Source organism: Dendrobates tinctorius, unplaced genomic scaffold, assembly GCF_039654945.1.
Source record: "Dendrobates tinctorius isolate UK_male_01 unplaced genomic scaffold, ASM3965494v1 ptg000143l, whole genome shotgun sequence".
Taxonomy (NCBI): Eukaryota; Metazoa; Chordata; class Amphibia; order Anura; family Dendrobatidae; genus Dendrobates; species Dendrobates tinctorius.
The window spans coordinates 44441116-44455000 of NW_027361810.1; the positions used below are offsets into that span (position 1 = coordinate 44441116).

Consider the following 13885-nt stretch of genomic DNA (forward strand, 5'->3'; position numbering starts at 1 on the left):
GGTTTACACTGTCCACACAGATGATGTGGTGACTTTCTTTTTTTATAAACCTCTCGAAGCAGCTTTTCCTATGGTTGCTATGTCACTGGAAGCGCATTTTTTTTATTTTGTAACATCTTACATAGTTACAGTATATAGGTGAAAATAAAATACATAGGTCCAACAAGTTCACTCTTTCTCCACCAGTATACATTGTCTATTATTATTTATTACAGCGCCATTTATTCCATGGGAGGGGGTATACATAACAAAAACTACAATAATCTTAAACAATACAAGTCACAACTGGTACAGGAGGAGAGAGGACCCTGCCCGCGAGGGCTCACAGTCAATCACTAAATTATTTATAACTCACAGTGCCATTTGTGAGAAAAGCATCCAGACCTTTTTAAATGCTGTTATACTGTCTGCCATTACTACCTCTTGGGTGAGTCATTCCACAATCTGACTGCGCTAACTGTAAAGAACCCTTTCCTATTTAATTGCCTTAATAGACTTTGCTCCGCAGGTAATGAATTCTTAGTGCTTTGTAAGAAAGAAGTCATGCGCCAGTCCTCTGTACTGACCACACATATATTTATACCTATAAATAAGATCTCCGACGAGACATCTAAACAAGCCCAACTTTTCCAACCTCTCCTCATATGAGAGGCCTTCCATCCCTTGTAATTATCTAGTTTCCACCTTTGAACTGACTCTAATTTATGAATATCCTTTTTACAATGTGGAGCCTAAAACTGGATCCGATATTTTAGATGTGGCCTTACAAGTGATTTATATATTGTTAGTAACACATTGGTATCACTGGATTTTTTTCAGACGTTTTAAGCCCTATAGAAACTTATGGGGAAAAAAAATCAAATTATGCCATATCCAGAGCATGCTGTGAGTTAAAAAAACAACACAAACAAGATAAATCAATGCAAAACAACACTAATAAAACTGTGTTTATGGGCTTTTCTAAGACCCCCACCCCCACACACACACAAAATAGTTACCATCTAAAAATAAAAAAACAAACTTGTGCAGTAAAACCTTTTAAACAATGTGCATCCATTCACTTGGGAAACTGTGCCCAAAACATAGGTTCCTCTATATTGCAATAACCATAAAAGCAAGCAGTCAAAGTTCAAATTATCGTGACATCTTTATTAATTATATCAAAATTCATAAGGACAAAAAGACATATGGACATACAGGGATAAAAGATGGTAATGATGATGCCAGCATCAAATAAACATGCCCAGGGTGAGTTACACCATAGGAGTCAGAATATCTACATAGCCAAAGCCATATATAGTGTACTGCATATAAGAACTATGCCTGACTGATACGATCACTGGACTTCCTTGGGCAATAGACACAGAAATATATAGTAATAGTATGCATAACAGAATTCAAAGATACCTGTGTGCAGTGGGTCGTCCTCCAAGGTAAACTCGCCCACCCCAACGCGCGTTTCGGCGGTGCCTTTCTCAAGGGGCGTCTATATTACAGATGCAAATCCTGGCCCGACCGCAGGTCACCGATCCTGGACTAATAGCTTCAAATATGACCAGGATGTTCTTCACTCAAGTCACAAGACTGGTGGTCAGGCTGGATATTGCAGCACTATTACAAGAAAATACGGCTGCAGTAGCAATACTGTCACATGACTTCGCCCAGCAGCTACTTTTACACAGTATTTTATGCAGTTTTTTTTCTAGTTTGTAAAAAAAAATTAAAATGATTGTTCTGTCTTTATCAATTTTTTATGATAACTGTTTTGCCTATAACAATAGTTATGGGGCACGCATTAGAAAAAAGTGACACATAGTCTACGCCACATTTGAAAAAAAAAAACAAACCAAAAACAGTGAAAAAATGTCAGTAGTGCTGTTTCATATTTACTGACTCTCAGTTGTCATCTGACCACAGTTTTGTGCCACACATGAAAAAAAAAAATGATGCTGAAAATGCTGCACTTTTTGCAAAAAAAAATTTGCATGTAAAACCATTCTTGAAAAGGCACGGTGTCAAAAGTGTGCGATTTATGTGACGCTTCTGCTTTGTCTCATTATAAATCATAAACTATAACAAAGGCTATTAAAGTATATAAAGTCTACAAAACATCTTCATGTAATTGGAATCAAATCGTAATGTGAATTAAAATACTGTCTACAAAGAGTTTGATTTGTACATCTGGATTGACACCGCTGTGGCCTATGAAGGTGACTTTTTGTAGTAATGTAATACTGGCTGCATTTGCTGTTATGATGAATAAATTGCACCATTTTGATAGGCATTCCCCAAGAGAATATGTCATCGAAACATCGTACATTAAAAAAAAATCTGTTCTAACGTGCAAATATTTTTCTTGTCTAGCAAATGTTAATAATATGGAAATGGAAGAAGGGATGGCATTTACTATAGGTCAGTACAACCCCTTTACTATTTATTAATAGCACAAATAATCATGTTATAATTTCTGCATAATAATGCGAGTACAAACAAGACAATCCTTGCACACCTTATCTCCTGTCTTATGTCTTGTTAAAGTTTAGATTTTATAACAAAAAGCTATGGGATAATGGACTTTGTATCCACAGACATGGAACCTTGGATTATAGAACAGGGTTTTGGTAATGTTCCTCCAACTGTAGAGAAAATAACATTTCCAGAATGTGGAAAGGCAGAAGTTCCCAAGCTGTGACTGCTCAATTGTTGGAAAACTACAACTCCCAGCATGCCCTAACAGAGAAGAACTAGTGACTTATAAAGTGCTGCATAATATGTTGCCAAGATAGAAATAAAACTATTCTTATCAGAGGTTAGAGATGACTGTGCATGAAGAAACACTTGTATTTACAAGGGTAGAATAGGAGGATTCTGCAAACAGTGAAACTAGAATTCACGGAGTGTACTGTGTATATACAGAATATATATTGCATATAAAAAAATATTTACAAGGAAAAATGGCAGCACAGTCTCAGTGTTGTGGATTCAACACTTACAAAACCAGCCAAAAGCAAAAATATTGAGAAGCTAGAATGGAAGCAACACTCCAGTGGAAATAATGGAAGAAAGTGGACTTTAGTCTCCAGACACATGCATGTATCAGGGTGAGTAAAGTCCACTTTATTTTCACATACTTCCATTGGAGTGCTGATATATTAGTATTCCAATGGAAGTATGTGAATAAAGTGCACTTTTATCATTGATGCATTCTGGAACTTGTAGCTATTCAGTTGGTTGTTGAGAAAGGTTCTGTGAGCCGAAACATTGCCATTTGGGCTTAATAAAGTCCCCTTTTTTTCAACTTTAGTTTTTTTGGATTGGATTGCTGCTTTCTTTCTATGATTTATACTAAGCATCAATTTGGACATTTTGTCTGGAGGCCTGGCACCCCTTGTGAGTAGGCGTTAAGTGGTGCTGTTCCTTGACCTTCCATGTCTTAATAGATAGATGGATATGTGTGCATATATACACATATATATATATATATCATACACACATATATATATTATACACATTATATATATATATATATATATATATATATATATCTTTTACACACATTATACACACACATATATATATTATACACACACACACACATATATATATATACACACACACACACACATATATATCATACACACATTATACACACACACACACATATTATATATATTATATACACACACACACAAACAAACACACAACAGCCAACTATTAAATAGCTGAATGACTACAAGTTCCAGAATGCACCCAAAGCTTCTTTTTGCAGCACATAGCAGTAGAGCTGCAGCATTACATTACATGTCTGGTACATTTAGTACATTGAAGTCCACCTGCAGCCTAAGATCAACCTAGAAAGCCAATAATTTAGAATAATCGTTTTCCCTGGTACAATCGATGCCCTGTGCGCTTCACATCTTTCAGCAGGTATCATCTCATCCAGAGCCAGCCCCTAAAGATGGCACAGCTGTAAACATTTACCATGGGGGCAATCACCAGCCTTGATCCCTGTGACCTCTAGCACTGGGATAACAGCTGCTTGTGTCCTGTTTACTTCATCATTAACCTCGAGGCTAAATATAGCCAACCTGTGGCTCTCCAGCTGCTTGGGGGACTACAAGTGCCAGCGTGCGGTCTGCTCCCCTGCGTGGTCCCATCGTATCCCTGCGCCCCCCGCAGCTGCCGGCCTCTCACTGCTCTATGGGTGATGTTCATCCAGGCGACTGATGTGTATGTAATCTGGGTACTGGGGGAGTAATCCCCTGAATGCTGGTGAGTGGAGTGTTAATCTCCGCTGCCTGGTCATCATTTCCAGCCTTCTGTTTACATTCTCTATTTACTGAATTAGTTAACCAAGCAAATGAGTTGAAAGACCCGCGTGGCTTCAGTTACCCCCTAACATCCCCCCCAGCCCCTTTTTTTTATGAAAATGTAATGTCATTTATCCACTGAATTTCAGAACCTATTCTTATGGAAGGGGCTCCTGATTTTAAGATTCTGAAGGACAAATGGACGGCGGTATCGATGGATAAGAGAAGGTGGGCTGCAAAATCAATAATGGTGTTAACTATTTAGCTCCTGCAAATGTCAGACTGAATCTAAATGCGCCGCCCTCGCTGCTGCCCTGAACGTTTTCAATGCACATTAGTTGCCCCTGGCTGAATGTTGTATTGTCTAAATATCTTTCAGATCGGCCCAGTTTGAGCATACGATTGTAATCCGTTCAGAAGGAGCTGAAATCCTGACGAAACTGGATGGAGAATGAAACTGACCTAATATGAAATACATAGAAATAAATAGCATGTGTAACATAAAAATGATGATAAGATTAAGTATAGACTGTCCTACTTTAGCATAGTCAATGCATATATTTCTGTATGGTCAAAAGGTTTTATATATACAGAAAGGTACCTGCAAAAAAACAAAAACCTTTGTTGTGATACATCAACCATATAACAGTGCAATAAAATGTGCCAACTGCAACCAGAAATAAAATGTTTTTTGCAATAAAATATTGCTGTGCTGGTCTATTTTCTTTTATTTGTATGGGTATAAAAATTACACATGTGATGTGTGGGTATGTATAATGTACAGAAAGAGAAATGTAGCAACATTGAGTCTATCATGTGATTGGGTTATAGGGGAATCTATTGTTTTTAGTATTAGCAAAGTGTGTGTAACTAATGCAGACTATATAGTACATTCAATATCTATGTGTGTGTGTATAATATATATATATATATATAACTAATGCAGACTATATAGCACATTCAATATCTGTGTGTATATATATATATATATATGACTAATGCAGACTATATAGCACATTCAATATATATGTGTATATATAATACATATAACTAATGCAGACTATATCTGTGTGTATATATATAACATGCAGACTATATAGCACATTCAATAACTGTGTATATATGTATATACACACACAGATATTGAATGCGCTATACAGTCTGCATTAGAGATAGATATATATACACACACACAGATATTGAATGTGCTATATAGTCTGCATTAGTTTTATATATATATATATATATATATATATATATATATGACTAATGAAGACTATATAGCACATTCAATATCTGTGTGTGTGTATATATCTATCTCTAATGCAGACTGTATAGCGCATTCAATATCTGTGTGTGTATATATATATATATATATATATATATATATGACTAATGCAGACTATATAGCACATTCAATATCTGTGTGTATATATGACTAATGCAGACTATATAGCACATTCAATATATATGTGTATATATAATATATATAACTAATGCAGACTATATCTGTGTGTATGTATATATATAACATGCAGACTATATAGCACATTCAATAACTGTGTGTATATGTATATACACACACAGATATTGAATGCGCTATACAGTCTGCATTAGAGATAGATATATATATATATACACACACACAGATATTGAATGTGCTATATAGTCTGCATTAGTTTTATATATATATATATATATATATATATATGACTAATGAAGACTATATAGCACATTCAATATCTGTGTGTGTATATATATATATATATGACTAATGCAGACTATATAGCACATTCAATATCTGTGTGTGTATATATATATATATATGACTAATGCAGACTATATAGCACATTCAATATCTGTGTGTATATATGACTAATGCAGACTATATAGCACATTCAATATATATGTGTATATATAATATATATATAACTAATGCAGACTATATCTGTGTGTATGTATATATATAACATGCAGACTATATAGCACATTCAATAACTGTGTGTATATGTATATACACACACAGATATTGAATGCGCTATACAGTCTGCATTAGAGATAGATAGATATATATACACACACACAGATATTGAATGTGCTATATAGTCTGCATTAGTCATAATATATATATATATATATATATATATACAGTGCCTACAAGTAGTATTCAACCCCCTGCAGATTTAGCAGGTTTGAAAAGATGCAAATAAGTTAGAGCCTTCAAACTTCACACAAGAGCAGGATTTATTAACAGATGCATAAATCTTACAAACCAAAAAGTTATGTTGCTCAGTTAAATTTTAATAAATTTTAAACATAAAAGTGTGGGTCAATTATTATTCAACCCCTAGGTTTAATATTTTGTGGAATAACCCTTGTTTGCAATTACAGCTAATTATCGTCTTTTATAAGACCTGATCAGGCCGGCACAGGTCTCTGGAGTTATCTTGGCCCACTCCTCCATGCAGATCTTCTCCAAGTTATCTAGGTTCTTTGGGTGTCTCATGTGGACTTTAATCTTGAGCTCCTTCCACAAGTTTTCAATTGGGTTAAGGTCAGGAGACTGACTAGGCCACTCCAACACCTTGATTTCTTGCCTCTTGAACCAGGCCTTGGTTTTCTTGGCTGTGTGCTTTGGGTCGTTGTCTTGTTGGAAGATGAAATGACGACCCATCTTAAGATCCTTGATGGAGGAGCGGAGGTTCTTGGCCAAAATCTCCAGGTAGGCCGTGCTATCCATCTTCCCATGGATGCGGACCAGATAGCCAGGCCCCTTGGCTGTGAAACAGCCCCACAGCATGATGCTGCCACCACCATGCTTGACTGTAGGGATGGTATTCTTGGGGTCGTATGCAGTGCCATCCAGTCTCCAAACGTCACGTGTGTGGTTGGCACCAAAGATCTCGATCTTGGTCTCATCAGACCAGAGAACCTTGAACCAGTCTGTCTCAGAGTCCTCCAAGTGATCATGAGCAAACTGTAGACGAGCCTTGACATGACGCTTTGAAAGTAAAAGGTACCTTACGGGCTCGTCTGGAACGGAGACCATTGCGGTGGAGTACGTTACTTATGGTATTGACTGAAACCAATGTCCCCACTGCCATGAGATCTTCCCGGAGCTCCTTCCTTGTTGTCCTTGGGTTAGCCTTGACTCTTCGGACAAGCCTGGCCTCGGCACGGGAGGAAACTTTCAAAGGCTGTCCAGGCCGTGGAAGGCTAACAGTAGTTCCATAAGCCTTCCACTTCCGGATGATGCTCCCAACAGTGGAGACAGGTAGGCCCAACTCCTTGGAAAGGGTTTTGTACCCCTTGCCAGCCTTGTGACCCCCCACGATCTTGTCTCTGATGGCCTTGGAATGCTCCTTTGTCTTTCCCATGTTGACCATGTATGAGTGCTGTTCACAAGTTTGGGGAGGGTCTTAAATAGTCAGAAAAGGCTGGAAAAAGAGATAATTAATCCAAACATGTGAAGCTCATTGTTCTTTGTGCCTGAAATACTTCTTAATACTTTAGGGGAACCAAACAGAATTCTGGTGGTTTGAGGGGTTGAATAATAAATGACCCTCTGAATAAACTTTTCACAATTTAAAAAAAAATTAAACAAAGAAATAACATTCTTTTTTGCTGCAGTGCATTTCACACTTCCAGGCTGATCTATAGTCCAAATGTCACAATGCCAAGTTAATTCCGAATGTGTAAACCTGCTAAATCTGCAGGGGGTTGAATACTACTTGTAGGCACTGTATATATATATATATATATACACACACACACACACACACATAGATATTGAATGTGCTATACAGTCTGCATTAGTTAGTTCATAATCCATTAATAGGATCTAATTCCTGCAAACCAAGAAAATAATAGAATAAATATAGATTTTGGGGGAAAAAGAACTAGGTGTAAGATTGGAGGACTCTGTGTCGCAGGATGCTGCCCATACAATGCAGGACTGTGCCCAATGGCTGCAGCAGAGGTGACGCTTGTAGTGGGTAATTAGGCAGCTACTAATCAGCCTGGCGGAATGTAAGTACTTTTAATTTGGTATTCACATTGTACTTACACAGACCACTAAGCCTTCTCTGGGATCCAGTCCAACAGCTGAATGCTGAGCTCCACCGCATCTGGAACAGCAACGAAACACATTTCAGGCACGATGACGATTTTTTGCTTTAATAATCAATTATTATTTAAATAAATATTGAAGGGTGCAGTCATTATAATGTGCATGTCATGAGAATCGTATAAGGGACCGGACAGGTTTCTTATAACACTCCCACCCATGCAGACCTATACCTACATCTAGCTTCAACATCTATCACACATGAGCTTCCCTTACATTCTGGCAGACTATATAGCACATTCAGGATATTCGAATACAATTGTATTTTGCCCGTGTGATATTATTCAGCATAGTATATACACTTCACTGCCATTCATTACAACTTAGCAGAGGGTATGACATAACATGCAGTATAGTTTGCTTTACAAACACCTAATGATCAATCCAATGATGAATGCTGGAGAGACAGACTTGGGGATGGAATCAATGGCTGCAGTCTGACTGCTGACAATTGGATTTTGGTTGTTGCCAACATATATATTTCACATGGACCATTCTGCTCTTCCCAACTTTAAACCAGAGATGTATGATCCTCCTTTCTGAGTTATTGTCATAGTGTCTCTCCCGCTGACGTCCAGCCAGGTCCCTATCTGCACACAGGTTGTGTATTATATATATATATATATACCCCAAGAAGCGATCATTCTCTTAATAGAAGACTGGAGGGTTTCACCCACTGCTGTGGTAACAAGCTGTTAGTGCAGTAATTACCCGGAGGTGCAGAGATTTATTATTATACACATGTAAAAACTTAATTAAAAACAGGGCTAATAAACAGGAATGTGTGTACACAACAAGCTGAGCCCCATTCCAATGACTCTCTGCTGTGTATGACACGATAGGGTTCAGGCTTTGGTGCTGTACACATCGGCTTTTGGAGAAATACTGCTGAGACTTGTAGTCCTATCCATCATCTGCTGAAATACACGAGTGGGGGGGGGGGGGGGGGGAAGGCAAAAATCGCCTACACCCCTCTATATGTGTGTAATGTATATTTGAAAATGGGTGATAGATTGATGATTGTCATGTAAACAAATATATATATGTGTGTACACACACATTTTAACCCTTTCCTGAGATGACCAGTCCTCTGGACTTAGGCCATTTACAGGGCTTTGCTCCCCTATTAAATAGACCCCCCAGGATCAGATACACTATGAGCTGGTTGTGCTTCTCTCTTGCCTGGCATTGTAAGGAATCTTCTCCATTTGGCAATGATGTTATAAGTCAGACAGGTTAATCATTCAGTCATTACACAGGGATGATTTCGTACAAAAAAAAGTAATAATGTTGGTATCACATGTCAATCCCTATGGCACCTTAAAATAGATCCTTGGGGTGGGGAAGGGGGTGCCAGCCATGATAGACACAGCAGTGACCAGCTGATAGTTATCTAATACAGAGAATACCTGCAACCCCCCCCTTAACTTCAAGTCTATTAACCCTTTCAGTGTGCTTATTTATTTCCCCCTCTCTCTGTATAAAGCAGCAAAATTGCCTACAAATAGTGCTACCTGTTCCTAGTGATTTGTGCCCAATCTTTAGCTATGACTGTATACATTAATGTGTCTGTCCTGTTGACACCTAGTCTTTACAATGCCAGGTTCCAGCTGTATGTGTTATCAGCCAGACAGAGAGCAGTTTAAAGATAAAGATTGAATTATTAGGATATCAATATCCCACGAGTGTTGTGTGATCAGATGGCCTGAGCCCATTATTACAGTGTGATAGCAGTGCATAGAGGAGGTTCACCTAAGGCCGGATCACATCCCAGGCTGGTTAATAGTGAAAGGCAGCATGTTGCTATTATTGTTAAATATATGGCTAATTATGCGTATGAAAATTAAACATCAGTGTTATGCTAATGAGGCGTTCAGCTGGGGAGCAGAGCACTTGAGACTGGTATTTAATCAAATGAATCAGAAAGGGATATACAGCTGCACATTCTACAGTGAAAGTCAGCCCTGCCATATGAGGGGAAGAGTCATTAGCAGCAGCCCTCACTAATTACCCTGCAAAGTCCTGGGGATTCTCCCTGGGCTTCCTACCCTGGGGATAGGGAGCCATATTCCCCTGCACAGAAGATACCTGCCGGGGTCAATAGCCTTCTCCCAAACCCATCGGTGAAGTGGAATTGGTTACTTTGTAAATCGAATAATAATATGCAAGAAAAAAAATGTAGATGTCTATAACTGATAATTTAGAGTTTACTAGTATATAGTCCTTACAGGTAGACCTAAATCTCACGGTTCTGTCAGTTGTAATAATATATACACATTTTTATATATTACATATACATATTATATATATTAGATCGAACTCAGATATATATATATATATATATATATATATATATATATATCTCTATCAGTAATAATTGTACAAAAATGAAAAGAACTCAATGTTTATGTTAAACTTAACAATCTGTCACCAAAAACACATATTAATAAGAAAACTCACAGCCAATCTATACTGCCACTATAGTAATCGGAATCTATATACTACTATCTACTATTAATAATTGTATGCAAAAAAAAAAAAAACAGCATATATGGCATTACCGAAAATAATAATTGGATGCATGAACCAGAGCCAATTTGTGTATAAAAGTACTAATAGTATAATACTACTAATAATAATTCTTATGAAGTATAAGAACCCCAACAAATGTAGTAGTGCATGTACTGTATATGCATGGTTCCTGAGTGTATTCTGATGGTAGATATTGCCAGATGTTGTAGGTTAATAGTAGTGCTCCCCTGTATGCTTATGGTAGTGTCCTCTGTAGGTTCCTAGTAGTGCCCTCCTGTATGCTCCTGATAACACTCCCCTTGTAGGCTCATGGTAGTGCCCCACTTGTAAGCTACTGATAGTGCCCGCCTTGTAGGCTCCTAGTAGTGCCCCCTGTAGGCTCCTGGTAGTGCCCCCCTGTAGGCTCCTAGTAGTGACCCCTGTAGGTTCCTAGTAGTGACCCCTCTAATCTCCTACTAGTGCCCCCTGTAAGTTCCTACTAGTGCCCCCACTAGGCTCCTGGTAGTGTCCCCCTGTAGGCTCCTGGTAGTGCCCCCCTGTAGGCTCCTGGTAGTGTCCCCCTTGTAGTCTCCTGGTAGTGCCCCCCTATAGGTGGTACCTATTAGTGGCCCCCCTGTAGGTTCCTAGTAGTTCCCCCCATAGGCTCCTAGTAGTGCCCCTTGTAGGCTCCTAGTAGTGACCCCCCTGTAGTCTCCTGGTAGTGCCCTCCTGTAGGCTCCTAGTAGTTCCCCTTGTAGGCTCCTAGTAGTGCCCCCTGTAGTCTCCTGGTAGTGCCCTCCTGTAGGCTCCTAGTAGTGCCCCCCTATAAGTGGTACCTATTAGTGCCCCCCCTGTAGGCTCCTGGTAGTGCCCCTGTAGGTTCCTAGTAGTGCCCCCCTGTAGGTGGTACCTATTAGTGCCCCCCACCCCCTGTAGGTACGTATTAGTGCCCCGCCTGTAGGTTCCTGGTAGTGCCCCCTGTAGGTTCCTATTAGTGCCCCCCTATAGCTGATACCTATTAGTGCCCCCCTATAGCTGATACCTATTAGTGCCCCCTATAGCTGATACCTATTAGTGCCCCCCTATAGCTGGTACCTATTAGTGCCCCCCACCCCCTGTAGGTACCTATTAGTGCCCCGCCTGTAGGTTCCTGGTAGTGCCCCCCTATAGCTGATACCTATTAGTGCCCCCCTATAGCTGATACCTATTAGTGCCCCCCTATAGCTGGTACCTATTAGTGCCCCCTATAGCTGGTACCTATTAGTGCCCCCCACCCCCTGTTGCAGACACTTGGAGTCAGTGAGGACTGCAGCACACACATACCAGTCCTGGTTGGGGCCCAGTCAGTGCTGCCGTGTGTCATGTTTACAGGATGTGACAGATTTTCACACTGTGCTGTACAGAATTATTATTGCTGTCTCAAATCACAAACTGAGTGGAAAAATGTCGTGTGCGTGGGAGTTTCTCATTGGGTCTATTATTGAACAGCAAAACTGGGCAATTGTAAAATATGGGAGAAGGGACAATAAACCATCAGGGCTGATTAAAAGCATCCGTGGCCGCGTGCCCCTGCCCCGTGTGCTGATCTCACTAGTGAGCCGCCGTGGATCAGTGCCGGGCACGCCGCTCGATTCCACAGCACGGGCCACTGGGCAGCTCCTCTCTCCGCTCCTTCCACGCTCACTCCCCTAGAACCTGCAACAGCCCGCGACGCGCCTTAGCCAATCACAGCGCGCCGATTCAGCCAGCCGTCCAATGGGCAGCGCCGCCTCCTGAATATGCAAAGCGGGCTGAGTCAAAGCTCTCGGGCGAGTTGGTGGAGCTCCTCACAGCCTCGCGCTTAGGACTTTTTTTTTTTATCCTTTTTTTCCCCCAAAGAGGCAAAACTCCATTTTTTCCTTATGAATGGAAAGTGAAAAAATCCGATCTGCTTTAAATTAGGATCCCTTCTCCTGTAGCAAGGAGGACAAAACAAAAATTAAAGGGGGGGGATCTGCACCAACAACAAAAAAATAAAAAAAAAAAAGGAAAAAAAAATAATCTCCCCCCCCCAAAAAAAAAAAAAATAAAGGCAGCAAAAAAAAGGAAGAGAGAAGCAATGACCATGACTACTATGCCAGAAAGTCTGAACAGCCCGGTGTCAGGGAAGGCGGTGTTCATGGAGTTTGGGCCACCGAACCAGCAGATGCCTCCGTCCCCCATGTCCCACGGACACTACTCCATGCACTGCCTGCACTCCCAGCACGACAGCTCGTACAGCGGAGCCTCGTCCTTCTCCAGACCGCTGGGCTACCCCTATGTGAACTCGGTGAGCAGCCATTCCTCTAACCCCTACATCAGTACCGTGCAGCCCTACCCCGCCGGCGCCAGCCTCGGCCAGAGCCGCTTAGAGGAGACAGGTACAGTACCGGCGACCATGTGTGTCTTCTTATCGGGATTGTGTCCGCGCTGCCGCCGGGAGACCCCCAGTCCTTCCTCCCTGCAGCGGCTCTGTGCATTGCAGCCTCAGCCCAGATGTGCGAGCAGTACCCTGCCTAATTATTTATTGCGTGGCGCTATAAACAATGTATGCAATTAAGGGTAATTAAACCTAAACGGCAGCATGCTGGAAATAACACAACTTGCACTGGCGGCGGCTGCCGGAGATTGGGATTGGGATCGGTTGCTTTTTTTGTTGTCTGCTTGTCACTGTGGCACTTTTACCTGATTTATTATTATTATTATTTTTTTTTTTTTTTTGCTTTGCACCGGGCAGGGGCAGATACAGAGAAAAGCACGGTGGTGGAAGGTGGAGAGGTGCGCTTCAATGGCAAAGGGAAGAAGATCCGCAAGCCCAGGACGATCTACTCCAGTCTCCAGCTGCAGTCACTGAATAGGAGATTCCAGCAGACACAGTACCTGGCACTACCCGAGAGAGCGGAGCTGGCAGCTTCCCTGG

General features: G+C 40.5%; 2 protein-coding genes and 1 long non-coding RNA gene across 7 annotated transcripts in view; 2 read left to right on the forward strand and 1 right to left on the reverse strand.

Moving 5' to 3' along the window:
- The window catches only part of METAP1D (methionyl aminopeptidase type 1D, mitochondrial), a 223975-nt gene extending 218963 nt beyond the window's left edge, over positions 1-5012 (forward strand). For 4 of the 5 annotated variants that reach the window (XM_073545880.1, XM_073545883.1, XM_073545881.1 and 1 more), the window contains 3 exons: positions 2365-2412; positions 4460-4538; positions 4690-5012. In XM_073545880.1, coding sequence (XP_073401981.1) covers positions 2365-2412; positions 4460-4538; positions 4690-4765 — 203 coding nt within the window. In that variant the 3' untranslated portion in view covers positions 4766-5012. The other variant, XM_073545882.1, reaches the window with a different exon arrangement.
- The window catches only part of LOC141049422 (uncharacterized), a 93655-nt gene that overhangs the window by 71561 nt on the left and 8209 nt on the right, over positions 1-13885 (reverse strand). The window contains exon 2 of the long non-coding RNA XR_012220348.1: positions 8377-8437. This is a non-coding gene — a long non-coding RNA (uncharacterized lncRNA). The remainder of the gene's footprint in view (positions 1-8376; positions 8438-13885) is intronic.
- DLX1 (distal-less homeobox 1) overlaps positions 12552-13885 on the forward strand; it is a 5351-nt gene continuing 4017 nt past the window's right edge. Inside the window, exons 1-2 of the mRNA XM_073545885.1 lie at positions 12552-13346; positions 13703-13885. The exon at positions 13703-13885 is cut by the window's right edge and continues 17 nt beyond it. Coding sequence (XP_073401986.1) covers positions 13046-13346; positions 13703-13885 — 484 coding nt within the window. The 5' untranslated portion in view covers positions 12552-13045. The remainder of the gene's footprint in view (positions 13347-13702) is intronic.